General features: G+C 39.9%; 1 protein-coding gene across 7 annotated transcripts; it reads right to left on the bottom strand.

Moving 5' to 3' along the window:
• Window positions 1–234: 234 nt before the first annotated feature.
• On the bottom strand, window positions 235–20661 carry dmpd (F-box protein dmpd). Of its 7 annotated transcripts, none has more exons than XM_045770499.2 (9): window positions 20372–20653; window positions 18698–18757; window positions 17073–17204; window positions 15446–15739; window positions 13105–13353; window positions 10942–11137; window positions 8808–8946; window positions 4546–4702; window positions 235–1716 (listed from the first exon to the last, which is right to left on the bottom strand). In XM_045770499.2, the coding sequence occupies exons 3-9, from the start codon at window positions 17190–17192 to the stop codon at window positions 820–822; spliced, it is 2052 nt and encodes a 683-aa protein (XP_045626455.2). In that variant the 5' UTR covers window positions 17193–17204; window positions 18698–18757; window positions 20372–20653; the 3' UTR covers window positions 235–819. The 7 variants fall into 7 exon arrangements, with proteins under 7 accessions (XP_045626455.2, XP_045626457.2, XP_069167872.1 ...); XM_045770501.2 differs by having other exon boundaries at window positions 17073–17210; window positions 20372–20640; XM_069311771.1 differs by having other exon boundaries at window positions 17073–17278; window positions 20372–20634.
• Between the last annotated feature and the right edge of the window lie 390 nt (window positions 20662–21051).

Below are 21051 nucleotides of genomic sequence, written 5' to 3'. Positions count from 1 at the left end.
TGTTACAGATGCTTCTTGAAAGAAGACTGGGCCATAAATTGATTTTTGTTTTCATTAACACATTAAACATGGTAATCAATATACACCTTAAAAAAATAATTGTTCAATTTCATAGTAATAGATTTCTGGGACTATGTATGTATACACACAGCTTTCATTGTCACTTACCAATTAAAGGGGACCTATAATAATCTTAATAGATTTACCATATGACTTGAAATAAAATGTGCCAAATTATTTTGCAATATTTATCCAATTATAAATCCACAAATATAACATATACAGTACATATAATAAATTCTGTTCACCTTTCAATTGCACAAACTAAACATACAATAATGCAATGGCATATACAACATTATCTCAATTCACCCATTTATCTAGAGATGTGAAAAAATCAGTGTCCACCAGTAAAGTTTTAAAAAATATACTTTATCAATTTGCATTTCTCCACACTAGCCTCCAAGTATGTAATTATCCACAAGCCTCCAAATAAGCTGCATTGATAAATTCAAACTTCTGTACAGGGTTTGGATGAGAACATGCTTCATACTAATGTTGTAAAAGGCAGCAAAAGAAGCTCCCTTCTCCCAATCAATAAATAACCAAAAAAATATTGATTTACTGTATTTTAAAAGTACTATGTATACTCTGGCAGGGCCAAGTCTGTCTCACTGTTTCTGATGTGTCTTAATGCTCTGAATTTAGATCAAGTAAATAGGAGGAAAATTATTGTGAAACAATTTTTTGACTCCCTCCTGGAAATAGACACTACAATAACCAAAATATCCACATATAACACCAAATAAAATTAGGCCTTTACAAAATATCCAACTTGATTCTCTTTCGTTCCTTAACCCTTCGTCCAACAGTGTCATCACAAACATCACAATTATCACTGTCCTCATCACTTGAACGACGCTTTAGAAAACTACTGTCTGTATCTTCATCTAAATAATGTTTGTAGGAGCGAGACATGGACAAGTCTTCAGCACACTCCTGACCATCATCCCACTTATGTCGTGTGTCTTGAGAGGCAGTACATGCCTGAAAGGCAGAGTAAGGTTGGGAGGCAATAACAGGCTGAGGCTTTGTGATGGTAGTAGCAGCAGACAAGGCAACAGATGTAGTCCGAGCACAAGGAGTAGACAACACACAGGGAACTGTCACTGGCTGGGAAGTGCTTATTTGAGAGTGGGTTCCTAATGAATGTTGTGCAACATACACTTGGTTACTGACACTTGATGAGTGAGAACTTGCCAGAGGAGAGGCGGTCCCACCTTGGGATTCATCTACACTCTGAGAGGCAACTGTGGTTTGAGAGGAATAAAGGCCTGGAAGTAGAGATTGAGATTGAGAGCTAGGAGTTTTTGATTTGTGATGAGCTACTACAGATCTGGCATGGATGGGGATGTCTAAATCAAAAACACGTTCAAGGTTCCTCACTGAACCTCCAACTGCATGCCACCTTTCTTGAGCCTCATCTCGAGCAAGGATAACACCTGGAGGACTACACTTCTCTACACTCTCTGGAATTGAAGCAGTTGCAAGGGGAACATAAACAACAGCTTCATCTCCACCCTGCATTAATACACCAGCCTGCAGTTGCTGGCCTGACCCCTCCCCAACTGACTGGCCACAACTGTAGCACAAGAGAGGGTGTGCTGGTGACTTGGACCGCCAGTACTGAAGCTCGGTCTTGCACTTGTTCAGCTCCTAAAAATGATGCATGTAAGATATTAGTCATTTGGAAATAAATGTACCCTTGACAAACTACTAAAGGTATTACAGAAAGTTTAAAAGTATGATTTACAACAACTAGGCCTATCTTTAACACCATTTACATGCTATCTTATCTTGAGGTTATCTTGAGATGATTTCGGGGCTTTTAGTGTCCCCGCCGCCCGGTCCTCGACCAGGCCTCCACCCCCAGGAAGCAGCCCATGACAGCTGACTAACACCCTGGTACCTATTTTACTGCTAGGTAACAGGGGCATAGGGTGAAAGAAACTCTGCCCATTGTTTCTCGCCGGCGCCTAGGATCGAACCCGGGACCACAGGATCACAAGTCCCGCGTGCTGTCCGCTCGGCCGACCGGCTCCCTTATGCTACAATACTATCTTGACTACATGGAACATTGTACTTTCTAATACCTTTATTAACTAGATATTTTGATTGCAGCTATTCAAGAGAGCATTCCTGAGCCAGCATATCTCAGGAAACAATGTGGCATAATGAATACACAATACAATGAATTCAGTGCACTATAATGAGCACATTAAATATAATGAGTTCAGGCTGGTGAAATAAGCACAGCTGCTGTAAGGAAGGGTAGAAGATGCTGCTGATGGTAATGGCGATGACAGTAATGATTTTAAATATTTGATAAAATTCAACTTTTTTTTTCCAAAATTATGGGACACGTTTAAAAATGTTTTCCAACTTTTTCCCATTTTCTGTAATAGAACTTGTCAGATTTGAGACTGAATGTTGATGGGCCTTCTGAAGATGCCAATGATAAGTATGCACTGGCAAACGGGTAAATTGTGCCATGTACACTTTCAATACTTTCATGACTGCAAAATGATAAGTAATGATTGCAAAGTATTTTCATACTCATAACAATAATGCCATTCCCAAAGGCAATCAAGACAGACTAATAAAAGTTAGAATAGTCATGGAATATCAAACACACAAATGCAAAACAGTATAATACATTCCTCAGAAAAATCTGTATTTGGATGAAGGCACAATGCCATGGAGGGGCCATCTAGCTTTCAATTAAACCTGATAAATATGGAGTAAAGCTGTACATGCTAGGTGAATTGCATTCTGGTTACATCTATGATTTTGAAGTGTATGCAGGAATTGGGAAGACAATTCAAATGGTTATGGGTTTGATTGAACCACTGAAGAACAAAGGTTACCATTTATACATGGATAACTACTATAACCCGGTTCAGCTTAGTGAAAAGCTGCTTGAACAAGGTGTATACACCAGTGATACTATCAAATTGCAGCATGGTGCACCAAAAGATCTTCAGCTACAAGCAAAGGGGCTGAAGCAAAACTTCAGCACAAGTAAAACTGAGCAAGCCCCAACCCAATGCCCTGTCAAAGGGGCTAACCATGAAAGGGTCAGAGCAAACCCCTGGGGAGAGTTTTGGGAGTTCTTTTACTGCTCAAAACTGCCCTGAGGCCAGGCTTGACTTGTGACCACTTGGTCCAACAGGCTGTTGCTTGCAGTGGCCCACAAACCCACATATCTAGTACAACCCAGTTTGTCTGGCACTTCCTTTAAGAACTTATCTAAGTGCTTCATGAAGACTTTCATCTTTGTTCCAGCAATATTTCTAATGTTTGTTGGGAGGGCATTGAACAACCATGGACCTCTGATGTTCAAAGTGTTCTCTGATTGTGCCTATGGCACTCCTCACTGGTTCTATTGTGCATTTCCTTCTGTATCTTTTGCTCCAGTATGTTACTATTCTACTGTGCAAATTTGGGACCCCTGCCTTCTAGCATCTTCCATGTACATATTATTTGATAACTCCCTCGTCTCCTTTCCAGACGTGCATTTTAAGAGCTTTGAGACAATCCCAATAATTTGGGTGCTTTATCATGTCTATGCATGCAGAATAGGCTCTCTGTATTCCCTCTATTTCAGAAATCTCTCCTGCTCTGAAAGGGAAAGTGAATACCGAGCAGTAATCAAGACAGGACAGCACCAGTGATTTAAATAGTATCAGCATTGCTGTGGGGGGGGGGGGTCTCTGGATTTGAATGTTCTCATAATCCATCCTATCATTTTCCTGGCTGCCGCTATGTTTGCTCGGTTATGTTCACTAGATGTCAGCTTGTCTGACATCATAATTCCCAAATCTTTTACATGTTGCTTGAGTAAGTTTTAATGTGTCCTGTACCCTGTATTTCGTTTAAGTTCCTCGTTTCCTCTATACCTAATTACCTGGAACTTGTGACTTAACAATCATGTTATTTTCTGTTGCCCAATCGAAGACTATTAATATCAGCTTGCAATTTTTTTAGTGTCTTCCACAGAGGAAATTTTCATGCTGATTCTTTATCATCTGCAAAGGATGACATGAAGCATTGACTAGTATTTTTGTCTATACAGTATTTGAGATGAGAATGAGCAGTGGTGCATGGGCTGTGCCCTGGGGTACAGAGCTTTTCACTGCACTTGGACTTTATCTTATTTGACTGACTGTTACTCTTTGCATTCTGTTTAATATTCACTTGCCACCAACCCCCTCCTCATGCCACCCCTCCCAATACCATTCCCAGCACCCCATCCTGTGATGTCCTCAACACCTCTACCCTTTGCCACCCAGAAACTTCATCTCAAGTTGAAAATCCAACATCCCACTTTACTCATTATTCCTATTGATCTACAAAGGATAACTCATAATTTCAGCATAAAACCACTGCAATGTCAAATTCAAAATTAGTATTAATACACACTCATAACAGAAGATGCAATGCAAACAAAAATAGTAATGAAACCAAATGGTAATGAAATCAAACCTGGAGCACAGTGCTGAATTTACGTGAAGATTCCTCAAATTTCTTGTCATACTCATCCATGCGTGCTGCATACTCTATCATTTGTTTGTGTTGGTCAGCTAACTTGCCTTTGCATCCTTTCAGCTCACGTTTTAGAGCAACCAACTGTGTATTATACCTGTAATGGAAAGTATTGTAATGAATAGCCAAAACTTCTCACATGTCTTTATCATCACTTCTGGTAGTCTGTTCCACTCTAATGATTTATTAAATATGCAAGACAAAAGCTCATTTAGCGCAATCAAACTTCTTACAGGTGTGTGTGTGTGTGTGCGCGCATGCACGCACGCACGCACGCACGCACGCACGCACGCACGCACACACACACACACACGTGTGGAGGCCAAGACCGTCAGTAGTTTCAAAGCGTTATATGACAGAGTGCTGGGAAGACGGGACACCACGAGCGTAGCTCTCATCCTGTAACTACACTACACTACCCACACACAGTCACACCCACCCACCCACACACACACCCACCCACCCACCCACCCACACACACCCACACACACCCACCCACCCACCCACACCCACCCACCCACCCACCCACCCACACCCACACACCCACCCACACACACACACACCCTACCTACCTACCTTGCCACAACATTTTTAACCCTCATTGTGCGGCTATTGCAAAATGGTTATACCTGCCTACGTATAAAAATAGAATTATTAGTGTATGAAAAATATAAGAAAAACCAAAATATATTAATATATACCATTTTACTGGGTGGAGGAACCAGAACCCAAACACCAAGCAAATGAAGATGGGCCACCACAACTCAAGCCAAGCAAAGTTTACACGGAGTCAGATTGAGCCTGAATGGGAGGACCCGAAAGCAGTAAGCCTGTAGCCCCACAACGAAGCCTAGCCAATCCATGAATCTCGGATGTATAGGGACATGCCAATATTTGTCCATGAGGTCAGGAATATCACCAGAGTGCCTGCCTTGAGAACGAGACAGACCTGAGACAACATAGTCATCTGAAAGGAGAGGCACGGAATGAATCGGTTCATCCTGGAAAGATCGAAATGAACCAGAGGGTTATACAAATACCCTTTCAAGACCAGACAAAAGATGAGAAATCCTCCAAAGAGATGCAGTCGTTTTGACCACACTTGAAGCCACCCACTGTAAGATGACACAATGAAGGCGAGAAGAGAAAACTTGCCCTAAAAGGCGCAAACTACCCCGAGGAGGAGGGACTAACCAATGCCACCACAGGCCAAAACGAAACAACCTGAAAAGCCCACGATCACTGGACCAGGTATTGGTAAACTGAACTAGCTCCCCCCAGTGCCCCGGCTAAATGGGGGCAAACTGTGAAAGGGCCAGCATAAACTACGCAAGCTGTCCCTCCAACCAAGCACCAAAAAGAACCGAGCACAAGCTGACCAGCCGAGGGAGGTGCTTGCAGCCCAGTTCTTGGCTCCTTCAATGACTTACTCCAACTAGCAACAGGCACTGCCCCCACTCCAAAAACTGTCTTCAAAACTGACAACCACCACCATGAACAAGCAAAAGGTCCGAGATGGGTCTACAAGCAATTGCCACCAACAACAGAAACTGAAACAACCTCCTATGGGAAAATGAGCAGAGAAAAAAAAAGAGGGGTTGGAGATCAAGAGCCCACGCTGACTTCAAGGACCGGGCCAGTACGGCTTGCTGACACACAAGACGGGTGGCAAAAAGCATGGCCACTGCCTCCCTGAAAATAGGGGACTACAGTTTGGGGAACAAAGACAATGCCACAACAGCCGAAAACAAGACCCCCACAAGAGGTACCCCGCTGAGTGCCTTCCTTGATCCACTCAGAATGCAGCTCAAAAAGGCCAAAAAAACACACAACAGAAACCAGGTGCAGATGAGCACAAAGGCTCTCCACCACCAGCACTACTGACAACTGAGGAAGCTTCACATGGAGCTGCATGACACCCACATCACAAGAAAGAGCAAAAGCAAATAGGTAGTTATTGAGAAATTAGGAAAGCCAAAAGAAATCATGAAATATGCATATCAGGGTAGGCAACGGCACATCCTAACCACCATACTGCACACACTGTGATATCATGGAAAAAAGTGGTGTGCATACCAGCATATCACATTTGGTAGTACTGTATAACAAAGATTCAAAACTCTAGCAGGCATACAGGGCTCCTCAGGACTCCAGTAAACAGATGCCATCTTGGGAATAAAAAAAAAACAAAAAAAAAACAATCATCTTCCTCCCTCCTCACTGCGAGAGCCTCAAAACTGCCAGAGCAACCAAGGCTGGTATATGCACTATGGGCTCACCATAGCCCGTGCTACTTGGAAATTTGTTCCCAGTAGCTGAATCTTAAACAACAACATGGTACATGCAGCAGGAGCTCACAGCACAGCTGCACAACTTGGGGCCACAGCACCACATAATAATCATGAATAAAATAAGTAACTGCAAATATTTTGTGATAGTGTCATAGATGATCGTGATTGTAATAAAAATTATGTACTAGGTTCAGATATCAGTGAACAAAATGTTAGTTATGATGTTCACAGCACACAGCCGAGGTTCGTGAATCTAGGCATAATGCAACATGACCTCGCATTCCTTTAGAAAATAATCTTGTGTAAAATTATTCATATTAATGATTTGGTGTTAAGAATCTGATAATAATAGCAGTGTTTATAGTAATAATAGTGATGTGCATAGTATATTTCTGGGTATTTTGCTCCCTCAGGTGAAGTCGACTGCTTGAGTTAAGGTTGCTCGAGGGTGTAGCGTGTAGCTCTATACTGTGCTAAGATATCATTACCACACACCAGAATTATTTAGTGGTTTGTTGTGGTTTATAAACATATAAATAGATGTACATGTGTGTATATAGTGTAATAATAGCAAAAACAATTTTATTGATCTAAGAATATATATGAGCACTATATGTGCTCCCCACCACACTGCAGCTGGCATGTACAGTACTAGAAAAAAAATAGTTTCTTATATGGCTATAATATGTTCTCTGATCATGAGAACTAAACAAGAATATTGTATGTGATATACTTTGGCTGTGATAGGATGAGGAACTCTGGCAATATATACATGCTGATAGCAGCATGTATATATTGCCAGAGTTCCTCATCCTATCACAGCCAAAGTATATCACATACAATATTCTTGTTTAGTTCTCATGATCAGAGAACATATTATGTCCATATAAGAAACTATTTTTTTTTTTGGGGGGGGGGGGTTCTGCACACTGGAGCTTGTCATATTTAATAGTGGTGCAGCAGAGTGGCTAACAGAGCTTTTTGGGTATGAATAACACACTAAGGTTGAGGAAAAGTCTGGGCCATTAAAAGCTGGAACAGGTTAGATAACTGATAATGACAAAGAAATGAGTTGTAATTGAAATATTTTGTCTGTATTTACTAGAGAAAAACTTATCATTATGCCTTTAGCTGAACAAATTTATATTGATGGCAAAAAGGACAGGGAGGAAGTTATTAAACCAATAGAAAAATTAAAGCCAAACCACTTCCCAGCACTGGATGAGGTGTCTGCCAGGGTGCTTAAATGTGTATATATAAAAAAAAAAATTGAGCCTGTATTGTATATTCAATACATCATTAGAATCAAGCAAAGTACCAGAGTCATGGAGGGTTGCTAATATAGTACCTATTTTTATGAAGGGATTTAAGACACTCCCATCAAGCTTTCAGCCAGTTAGCTTAATGTCTATTGTGGGAAATTGCTTGAAATGATAAGTGAGGGTTAATACCTATAGTATTGCTTCAGACTGACATGACAACCCCCCCCCCACCCCTCCTCACAGTTTGCCATGTTTCCTAGTTTGTCCTAGATAGGCTTTTTATAATTTCTTTTAGTAGAAATTATGGGTATCGTATGCATACAAACTTATAGGCTTGTCAGTTTCCCTATTTGTGATTTGTTCACTGTATTCATGCTGTCTTCAGTATTTTACTATTTGTAATATTATATGTAATTATATGTTGCAAACATGTAGGTACTGTTACTAATAGTATGCATGGTAGAGACAGTTTCCGAATATGGAATGTGCCGTTGAACCTCCCTTTTCTCGGGTCCCTTGGCGAGCATGGATAAGCTGCCACTTTCCTTGATCTTATTTCATTAGTTGCCTAATTTTCTATTTCATTAGAAATAAAGAAATATAAACAGGCATGCCAGCAAACATCTTAATCTCATGCTAATATACCCACTTTCTCATTCCTTGACGGATGCGTCTGATCCTCTTGCGCAAGACCATGTTAGATGGAGGAAGGGGATCACGCTCAGGAAGTTCATCTTCTGGTTCGGACACTCTTCCACTGCCACTAGGTGAGCGTACACTACAACCCTCTGTAATGCCAATATCAGAAATCAACTTCCAAAACTAAGTATCTTATAAACTTTTCTATAATTTACATACACACAATTATTTTTTACCCCCGCTTCCCTCATTCATATGGCAATTAGACATCAGTACAGAGAAAAATGGGAACAATAACTACCATACACAAAATTATATTGGAGTTATTTATCTTAAACATTTTAATAGACTTACTATATCAGATACTTTTCTTTAATGTGCAATTTATATTGCTCTAAATCAGACACATGTTTAAAACTTTACTATAAATATTTTTTGTAAATTGTTAAGTCAATTATTTGCTTTAATGATTAATTTATATCATTAAACTTTTTATAGATTATCTACAACCCACTTTATGAACAGTTTCTGGATGACCCCCCAGTGGCTCCCTAAAGTTATTCACCAAGACTGTTCCATGTAAATAGGTCACATCAGACACGGGAGTTAAGTTTGACCTCCTGGGGACCAAAGCCAAAACCTAAGCCCCCCCTCACACAGAAGCACAGACAATTGTTATACTCAAATTATATGACGGTTGAGACATAACCAATCACAGGCGAGTAGGCCTCTGACGTCATGCCAGACAGAGGAGCACCAGCCGTGCTTGCAGCAGGGCTCAGTATTCTCACAGACTCAGACTAGGTTGGACCTCGGCTGGCCAGTTACACATTTTGTTGTCTTAATCAATAAAACTACAGAAGTGCCTACTGTGTATAACATTCAACCCAACAAGGCAACGAATACAATTGGAGGGTTATCTAAGACAAACCTTAAAATCAGCAAACAACTCTGCACATTATTCACACAAGAGAAACCTTCAAAATTAGCACAAAACTAATAGTATTGAATGACACCACCAGGCAGCCTTGGTTCCACACGGAACAACCCTTCTTAACCAGTTCTTCCGCTGATGTTCTCTGGACAGTACTGTTCCTGATCTTTTAGCTGTGGCAAGCCCCTCTGCTTCAAGCTAAGTGCTGGTGTTGCAGTACCTCTTTCATGAGCTACAACCTCCGTGATCTTCTTGTCCTTATGGGTCAGCGCATTCCCCCCCGCATTCCCTCAAACACCCGACAGAGGAGGAGACCAACATCCCTGACCAGCATGATGATTGCTGGTCACAAAGCCCCAGCCAAAAGTCAAGGCATCTGGGAAACCGTTGAGTGCTAGAGGAGGAAGGCGTTAGGGCGCCAAACCCCAAAAAGCCTAAAGAGGAAGCCGGCAATACAGCAGCCAACAAAATACAAGCCGAGTCCTGGCCCAGAGGATGCAAGAGCAGAAGGAAGTCCCTGGAGGAACCAAGAAAGCCTCTGAAACAAAACCCTGCCCAAGGTGTTAACCAGCAGGGTAAAAGGGAAGACTCCTGCATGGCCTCCCACCAACAGCAAGCAGCATGGAGGCAAGCAGAATGAATATTGCCCAGTGGCACAGAAAATGTACACCCTTCAACCTCGCAACAAGTGAGGGGCAGGGTCGAAGGGTATATCCATGTGGACTGCTGAACCCGCTGGGGATTTCCAAGGCCGAAAGCTTGAGTTAAACAAAGCCCAGGCACTGGGACAACACCGATGCTCAGTAGTAAATCAAACTAGCACTTGGCTTAAACAACTTACCTCGGCATGCGAGTACCCAATGACGTTCAACCGAGAAAAGTGGATACACTTTGTTTAACTTGGGGAAGTTCTATGGCTGTTTTCAAGTCTACAGATATAGGTAGTAGTCAGCTATGGTTTGTTTTGTCTCACTGACTTTCTGGGTGCCTTACCTGGAGGTGGCATATACAAAATAGATGCCACTGCTCCCTGTGCATCTGTGAGGATTCTAGGTTCTGACTTGTGGTCCCTGGTAGGCCAGAGAACTCTGCAACTGATGACACCTGTTTGGAAATACACACATTGGAGATGTTAGCTAAAGGGAGCCACAAGGGGGCTCCCCACCCACCCCCCCAGAAAACAATTTCAATAAAAACAAATTCCAAATACCTGAGAATGGTGTAGCTATGTCCATGAAATCCGATCCAAAGTATGTGATTTCTGGAAGGCATGGTTCAATGTGTTCCTTAAAATATTCCATGGCCATGGTGGAAAGATCAAAGAGCTCATCAGTTACTTTGTATGCTCGGCCTAAATTGGGGGTCGTTTTGATGTAGGTCAAAATGCGGTGAACTTCATCTAAAATCTGCCAAATTAGAAAAAATAAATAACACAGTTCATTGGAAAAATTACAATAAAATAGTTCATTAGAAAAATTTTAATAAAGTAGTTCATTAGAAAAATTCCAATATAATAATTAAGAAAAATATAAATATTGTATAAGAGTTCATTAGAAAAATTAAACAGTTGATTAGAATAAATTTCCACCAACAAAATATGCTTGACAAAGATAATAATATACATCAATATTATATTAATGTTAATGATGCTGCTGCTGCAGCTGCTGTATTGCTACAACAATTTGCTGCTGCTAAGTAATTATCAAGAGAAGACACCAAGCTGGGAAGACTACATAGTTGCTGCTGCTGTTAATGCTACAATGCTGCTGATGTTGTTACTACTGCAAATAGTTTTATTGATAATGCTTTGTGTTAATACTTCAAATACTTTTTGTACTGTTCGGATTGTTGACAAGGATGACTGGGCAGGCAGGAGTTCCAATAGAAAGAAGAAATAGTTATAGGCGAGCTAGAGACGAGTGCAAAAATCAAAAAACAAAATTCAGCAAGAGGCTTAAGAGTAGGGAAAGTAAGAGAAAGACAAATACTGGAGCTAAGGGATTTGGGCAAGTGCAAACTCAGCTTGTTCACAATCAACACCAGATCTATCACGAGAGAACCATGGAGCTGAAGGACAGGTGATGTCTGCAATCTTATGGATTTTCTTCTAGATTTAAGGGAGAGGGGGTGTCGACTGTTATGATGGAGAAGTAGGATTTCTAACTCCCGTTTGGCTGTATAAGTGACCATATGGACCACCGCACTCACCTTCCAAAACATAACAAAAGACTGCTGGTGTCAATGTCTTTTCTAGGCCACACACTTACAGCATACAACCCAAGCACAGTCTGAATTCCACCAGAGAATACACTTTCCCGTGCTACTGGAGGTGTATCAAGACAGAGTGGAGGGCAGCATCTAACAAGGTGTTGTGAATAAGCTCCGAGGCCGATGCAACCTTTTAGTATGAAACAATTTCCAGAAGAGCACTTCAGCCACAAAGGGCTCCCTCCAGAAAGCCTGGGTTCAGATACTTTGCAAGCAGTGCCTGAAACCAAGGTTGAGCCAACACCAAGGAGCCAGAAAGACCACCTTCCCATGGTAGGACTCCAGCCTGGCTAGGTCCCAGTGCAAAGAGAAAGAGGAAAAGGAACCCCAATCGTGGCCAGTCCAGCTGAAAGAATCCACTTCGAGGGCCTTGCTATCGGGGCCCTCGAAAGAAATATTGCAAGGACAAAGGTGGACTTCTTCAAGAAGCAATTACCTGGTAGAAATGTATTTCTGCAAGAAGTGCCAGATCATATGGGTTATAGTGGATTTGTAGGCCTGCAGGCCAACTCCAGGCAACAACCAGTTGGACTAAGTTATCACAAGTCAAGCCTGGCCCCAGGGTAGGCTTGGAGAGTAGAACAACTCCCAGAACCCTCTCCACCATTTTGAGGCAATGAATAACTCGAACCTGCGTTCTGGTGAATCCCATACACCTACCTTAACCGACTTGGCCATGATGGTACAAATCAACCAACCTGGAACTACTGAATTCACTGGGAGGTTTTGGAGGCCCCAACCAAGGTTTTACAGTCGACCGAATCACACATTGGCTTACAGTATGGTGTTTACACCAAGCCATAAGAGTATGAACACAATACTGTAGGCCAGAGTGGTCAGGTTGACTGTAAAACCTTAATTAGGCTCTGGTTGAGGTGATATTATCACTACTTACAAAATAATAACAGGAATCGATAAAATTTACAAAGAAGATTGTTTGAAAACTGCAACTTCAAGATCAAGAGGACATAGGTTCAAACTAAAATCAGAAAGTTCACTTTTGTAAAAAGAGGTAAACTCTTAAATGTACTAATGCAAAAATAATGTACATAAAACTTGACTAGTTTAAATCCCAAATATATGTATTACTAAAGAAATCACTTACATCTCCAGCAAAGAAGCAACAATGTTTGCGTTCAATGTGTTTTCCAAAAGACATCTGAAGTAAAGTGAGGCGCATATGTAAAGTTTCAACTATGTCAGATTCACGAGCCAATGGATGCTTGCGGCGTGCTGATTCACGACGTGGCATCTGTCCCTTAATGGATTGAAATCTTTGAAGCATTTTAATCTGAAGGCGTTGAAAAGATGCATTCAGGATGGTTGATCCAATCTGCTCAAACCTCTTACAAGCCTGTGGATGAATGACAATTTTTTTATACCACTAAAAAATATACAATTTATGTTTTATATTTGACCCATGTATTAAAGCATTACCTAACAATAAAGGTACTAGTATTACCCCAAAAAATTATGTGCTTCATATTTTAATACCTAATTTTATCTGGCAACACCTTTCTATGGGGACCTAGTGAAGAATCTGTCCAAGGTATTTCATCAATCATAAATGCCAACATGTTTCTAGTATCACTAGAAGTACTGTACTGTATGTTAGATGCTCGTTTAGCTATCATACATTAAACAATAGTCAGCTGTTCGCACGAGAGATCAAGTGTCTGAAGAGCTAACAAAAGTGGAATATTACCTGTGGCTAATGGTAAAAGATTTTGATCTAATATTGCAGCCTGGCCTGATCTGGGGACTGAGTTCCCTGGTGATTGCCTACTGTATGAGGCTCCTTGCCTTTATAGTCTGCAGGATCACATGTTAGGTCTGCTGATATCTCTTTCCTAAGATCTTTGATTTGGTCACACCTTTCTATGAGTAGACATGACTGAGTAATCCACATTGTACTTCTTTAAAGGTTCCTACTGTTGACATGACAAAGTACAGTACAATACTATAACTGGAATTTGTTACTGTTGAATGTCATTTTCTGCTACCAATTGGAAATCCTTGCTCATATTTGATTTGATTTAATGGGGCATTCCAGGACAGACCACATAATGGCTTCTACCAAACCCACTTGAATTTTAATGAAACTTGGTGAAGTAAGGTACATATGAGTGGTTAACTTATGAATATTTTTAGCAATATTGACCCATTTGTTCCAAAGATATGTGGGGGTCAAATTTCAGAATGACCTAGACCCACTTTTTTCAAATTCACAACTTTGTTAATTTTGGAACTACAAAAAAAGAAGCAACTTGTAGATAAAAAAAGTGTTCTATTTGATAACTTCAGTAAAGAATTAAATGACAAAATTAAGACTGTATTAATAAATCAAAATTTTGTTGGGGCATCAACCCTTCCCCATGCTATAGAAATATAAAAATATTGAATTATTTTATCATTTCAAGTGTCCTCTACAACTTGTATATTGATTTCTGATGCAATTTTATTTTAATGTTATTTTTTATTTATATATTTAATTTAAAGTGGGGCATTCAACCAGGCAGACCGCTGTAAAATTGAAAACCTGGAATACAAAGCGGTTGTTGCCTGAAACCTCTGAACTGCAACAGACCAGAGGGAAAACTAGAGCACGAAGAGAACAAGTCTCCTATGACTCAGGGCAGTAGGTGTCACCGACCCAAAGAGCAGCATGGCGGAGGCAGAATGTACGAATGTCATCAGGTGGCACGGGCAACGAACAACCCTCAAATTTGCACGAGGTGAGAACGGACTCGGAAGAGGCATCCGTAATACAACCAAGCACGTGGGGATTTCCAAGGCCTGCAGGGAAGCCCAGGCACTGGGAATGCTACACAGGTAACCCCTGCTGATAACAAGCATTGTATTTAGACTATCAAAAACTAACAGTTATGAATTTTTAAACAAATAAGGGGCAGTGGGTCAACCACAAATTTGACCCCCATATCTTGGGATCTAGTTGATGAATATTGCTAAACATTTACACAAGTTAATCACTTATATATATCTTCAACTTTACCAAGTTTCGGTTAAATCCAAAATGATGTCGTGGATATTTTTTTTATCTGTCCTGGAATGCCTCAATAATTTCATTAAACACATTGTATGTTTTAGTATAATACTTACTTTTTCACACATTCTGCAGGATTTACATTAAAAAACCACAACAACTTATAGGGTCCAATCCAGTGGGCTAATTCAATTTAATTTATTGCCAAGTCAGCAGCTAGACTTATCAGTATCTCTTATCATTTTAGCCATTCAATTTGTACTGTAGTCTTTCTTGCTTTGATATCTTATCCACTTACCAAAGATTATAAATATTCATCACCTGCTTCCTTTTTAGTTCCAACATGGTTCTTAACATTTTCTGACATTGCTAATCTCAATGATGGTCATGAAAGAATACACTTTTGCCTTAAGAATGACAAAAACTGAAGCACCAAACTTACCCGCCTTATTTCTCCAATTTTCTTGAAAGTAAGGTATGCAAATATATTTTCAAAAATTTCATTTGGAAGGTCAAGGATGTGTATTCTAATAGCTTCATTCTTTTGTGAATCTGTAGATGAAACAGATGTTGATGCTGATGGCAGTAATGCCTGTGAAGCTGTGACAGATGTAGATGGCAATGACAATGATGAGGTTGATGGTGAAAATGATGGACTTGTCAATGTTGCTGCTGATGATGCTGCTTGTAAGGCTGATGGTGATGTCGAATGTGAGGATTTTATCCCAACATTTACCTGAAAAATATTACAAGAGGTCACAAGAACTCTCATACCAGATTCAATCTAAAATAAATCTTCGATGTTTAATACAAAACCAAAGATTTCAAAGACTGGTTTCGTGTCCAATAGTCAAAGACAGGAAGCCTCTTTTAAGCTTACTCAGGTTTCTTTAAGACAAATACTGACATCACCCAGGATGCAACAGACAACAGCTGCCTAACAGCCAGGTACCTATTTATTGCTAGATGGTGAGACATCGGGTGAAAGGAAACATTGCCCAAAAATTATTTTCTCATTAATGTATCATGTCACTGTGATTTCTTTGTGATCTGAAGGAGGGAGATCAGAGTATCGGCAAAATTGTGAAATCGTTATTTTGTTTACAGTATTTATGGTGTGTAGTTTTTCTCTTGTGAGTACAGCTTCCAGGACTTGCAAATCTTCTTTGGTCAGTTGTGGATGCCAGGCATGTTGTATTATCTACTAGCAGGGTCCTAGTGAGAGTTGTGTTCTGCTAACACAATGATACCAAAACGTACGACGTAGCACAACAATTAAGGTGAGAAAACTGAAACGAGTATACACATTTCGGTGTCACAACACGCTTGCCCGCACGCCAGGAGTAGTTCGTGCATAAGCGCAGAGTAAATGCTCCGCACGTGAAAGTGTTAACACTTGTCTGTAGTGAGACATCACATTGTCATTAAAATAGTTAATACAATGGCCTGCTACAGCTTTATTTGGGCGAATTTTTTCAGCAAAACTTTGAAGTTCTTCCTATACTGCACACATTTTCTTTGAGGAAGAGACATCCTCTACTCACAACTATTTTCTTAGGATGAACCTTACCACTGACTTTCTTAGGACCCACGGTGTGATATATAATAAAAACTTTTATGTTCAGAAACCAAAAACGCAGAAAAAAATTAAATTCTTCACAAAAAATTCAAGTGCGATCATCACTAGGCAGGATACGCTGGCAAACAGAGGGTGCCTCATCCCGCGCTCAGCAGAACCCATATGCTTGTCGACCCATACATGTACTGTATCAACAAACTTTAAAATCCGAGGCAAACTTCGAATACCAAGTCAAATTTTAGAGGAAATTTACCTCGCATAACAAAAAATTCGTAAAGAGGGGCATTCGTCAACCGAGGTTCCACTGTACACTTTAAAAGACAAGTTCACAAATTAAAAGTGGTACCTGGTACTGAAACATCTGTAGTAGTGTGTTGTACACTATTATGAATATAAAACTCAAATATCAATATTTCTACAGCAACCATCACTGACTACAGAGCTTGAATAAAAAGATGTTACTGGTAGATGACAGGGCAGAGGTACTTACAGGAAAGCGCTTGCTGTTAGGAGCATGATGTGCAGGATTGGGTAGGGCTGCTGGATCACTGTAACTGTGGTCACTCAAAGGACACACCTCTCCAAAGTGTGAGAGTCGTGTCAATACCATTCTCGCCTTGCTCTGCAACTTTCACATTCTTCAATTATACTATAAATACATTGCTCAAGTTTTATCATATGGCTTATTTTGTAAACCTGAAAAAGAAAATGCAGTAATAAACAGGATAAAGCAATCTTCCAAGTATTCTCTGGAGTACAAGCAAGAAAAATATTAACATTGCCCAGGAGGCATGTACGAGCGAGCAAATGAGGAATTTTCCATTAGCTCCAATGAGGTATGGTTTGAGCTCATTTTACTAAAAGTTTAAATGGACTAGTTTAAATTTAGAGAAGACCTAGTTTGCAAAACGTTGTTGATTTTTGGATCGTGTTACAGTACAGTACATGTACCAGATAACATAATAGACATCGGATCGTTGGATTGTTTCAGGCAAAGGTTAGACATGCTGTATATACAGTACAGGGAAATTACCACACTTAAAAACATGTAACTATATTTTATGTTCAATGTATGGTTCTACATACATGAACACTGAATTAATATAAGCCATAGGTTACTTTATCTTGTGGTTACCTTTTCGTGATTCCGAGAAGCAACGCCCCCACGGCCCGGTTTTTGACCAGCCCTCAATGGTTGGTGGTCTGGTCAACCTGGATGATAAACATAGCTGCTCGCACTCTAACGCATGAATTACAGTCCAGTTGATCAGATATCCTTTGGAGCTACAGTATTTATAAAGTTACCTTTTGAACACCATGGAAAGGTCTGTTAGTTTTGTGCCTTATGTTTAGAGGGAAAGAGTTGAAGTCTTGGGTCCCTGATGTTGATAGAATTGTCTCTTGTGTTGGTTTTCCTTGGGACTATTCTGCACTTTCTGCCAGTCCATCTAATATTTTCCAAATGTAACCAATTTTGAATCTCTCTATGCATACCTACAAACAAATTAATGACGTTTCACTTATACCTGTCAGTGCATTCACTCTTACTGTTCATACATTTTTCTACATCAGTTTGTTTACAATACACATCTGTGATAATTCAACCCCAGTTACCATCAACGAGAACATCGAGGAATGGTATCCTGCTTCCTACACTTAGGAAGACTTTGTAGTAGGAAGACTTCCTACACTACACTTGATGCATGCAGCTTGAGAAAATGAATACCCTGTTGGTTTATGTGTTGACCTTCATAAGGTTTTTGACACTGCTAATCACAATAACCTTCTTAAACTGCAACATTATGGAGTCAGAGGTCACTCCCTCCAATACCTGCGATCTTATCTTGCATGACGGGCAACAGTATGTTTCTGTGAACGACATTACTTCTCCCACCCTACTAATTAACATTGGTGTGTCACAGGGCAGTATACTTGGTCCTCTTTTCTTTCTGATTTACATGACCTTTCAAATGCCTCTAAACACCTCAATCCAGTTCTATTTGCTGATGACATAACCTTTTTTTTTTCCTTAAGTCCTAACCCTCTTATTCAGAGCCACACAGAGAATACTGAATGAAGAAACGTCCATCTTTGGTTAGTTGTTAAGAAACTCACCCTTAAAGCTGATAAAACCTTCAGTTTTTTTGTTTGGTAATAACTCCAGATCAGATCAACCTAAGAATAAACAATACCAAAATAAGTAACAATAGATGATAAATTCCTTAGAAATTAAATTCCAGTGCCATATACAAAATACAGTATAGCAAAACAATTTCTAAAACAGTTACCATTTTTCCTAATATCATATACTGTACTGTGTACCTCGCTCTGCCCAGGTAACGCTTTATTACTCTCATCTATGGTATCTCGCATACGGTATTGTGCCTGGGGTTCTAATACCCAAAATTATCTATGACCTCTAATTACTCAACACAAATCAATAATTTGAACAGTAACAAACTCAAGCCACATATAGCACTCGTGCCCTTTCCTTATATCTTTGAATATGTTAGATATTAAGTCACTGTACATCCTCTCAAGTGTATATACTCTATGTATATATACATAGAACACTGAACTACAATACTAATCTAGACCTTAAACTCTTCCCTGAGGGCTGTAATAGAACATATGGGCACCTCATTAGAAACAAATATCTAATTAAATATCTATTCTATAAGTAATATCTATTTGACATCCCACGAGTGCAACATAAAGCAGAAATGCTCTGCAAATCAAGGGTCCCAAAATGTGGAATGACCTCCCTAATCACATAAACAACTGTCCTCGCAATCGGTTTAAAAAAGAGAAACTACAGACTACCTGATTAACTCTTTGTAACCTACATTACTTCCTAAATATCAACCCATGTTTTGCTGTTATTGAATATTAATTACTGAACCTGTACTACTGCTGTTATTTGCCAAGTAAAAATTTAATAAATTGTATTCCTTCTGTTTATACAGTACTAGTACTGTCTGTAAAATATGTTCTGCTGATTTTTTTGCTTTTCTAATCCTGTAATAATTGACATTTTGTATTGATCTACCTCAATTAATTATTGTTTTTCCATCTCATTTAGTTTATTTTCATTTTATGCCCAAAATGCTCTGCATATTAGTGGCTTTAAACATTGCACCTGCCCTACCCTCGATTCATACAATCTTCTTATATCCCATTCATGTATGTATTTATGTACGTATTTACTTTTGCTTAAATAAAGATTATTATTATTGTTTAACATACATAATTTATGAGTCAAATTTTCATACAAAGCTTGTAGCATTATATACTGCTCAAGGCTACATAGTATCCTGACATCTGTTAAGTAGCCAACCATAAGTGACAAAAGTAACATTTGGTTCCCAGTCAATACAACACTTGAGATTAAAAGCAGAACAAGTGAATTTAATTACAGTAAAGAAACCAGCTTTTGTGTGTGTAAACCTGAGAAACAAATGCTACAGGTTACAACACACTCTTCTCCGCACAACCTACTCCACACAACTGTTTCCGCCACTACAACAGCAGTACAGCATCATAACACTGAGCAAATACAACCATCAACCTTCAAGTTGTTGAAGCTGGAATATGACCTCTTACTGCACCCACATCGCGAAAATAATTTTCCGCCAAGACAGACGTGGCTGCTGACCTTGGTTGTAGTTACTCCCTTATATCTGCCTCCTCTGGCACTTTAGTGCCTTCACACTCTAGTAAGTCGATCAAGGGGTCATTCGCACATTACAATATTGATAAGTTGTGACTAAATAGTGGCAAGAGCCTAACCTTTAAGCAGCAAACTGTAAGACGAAGTCTGACTCCTGCCACTGGCGGCGGCGACACTGCGAGTCCTTAATAACTTGTTTACCTTGGTCTCTGTGGCCCCACTAAGCTCTACTCCACAGCCTCCTACACGCTCATGGTAACTCCTCCCCGTCTACCACCATTATGTTACCACGCCAAGTGCCAGATTTGAGCTAGAAAATGGATGGAGGAGCAACAAAGAACAAGTATCTGGGCAACCTAGTGTTAGTGGCGACTCTGGTCCTGTGGGAGCCTGGCAAGAATAGACGCCATAACTCCTCATATAAAGACAATCAAACTCTTTATCTTACATTCTTTGTGGTGCCAGAGCCTCTAGCTCCTATTATCGTGCATCCTTTAGTGCCTCTTATAACATTCTATTATACTTTCCTTTTCAACTTATTGTCCCCAGTGAGGGCTATAGGCAGTACTCTCAAAGGTAGCAAATGTCTCTTTATTAGAAAGCTATGGAATATGGTAACAGCACATGGCTCTCTAAACCTATGCTTGTGACAAAAATTTATTAGAAAAACAAATATATATAAAGATTTATTTATTTATTTTACCTGAGGGCCACTAACACTTTAGTGGCCTCGATGAGGACAGGAAGCCGGCGGCTTGTCAAACGTCCTCCCCCATTTGTCCTTATTATTTTTTGTTTT

The sequence above is a fragment of the Procambarus clarkii genome, chromosome 70 (assembly GCF_040958095.1).
Source record: "Procambarus clarkii isolate CNS0578487 chromosome 70, FALCON_Pclarkii_2.0, whole genome shotgun sequence".
In the NCBI taxonomy this organism is placed as follows: Eukaryota; Metazoa; Arthropoda; class Malacostraca; order Decapoda; family Cambaridae; genus Procambarus; species Procambarus clarkii.
This window is presented reverse-complemented; position numbering and strand designations above follow the sequence as displayed.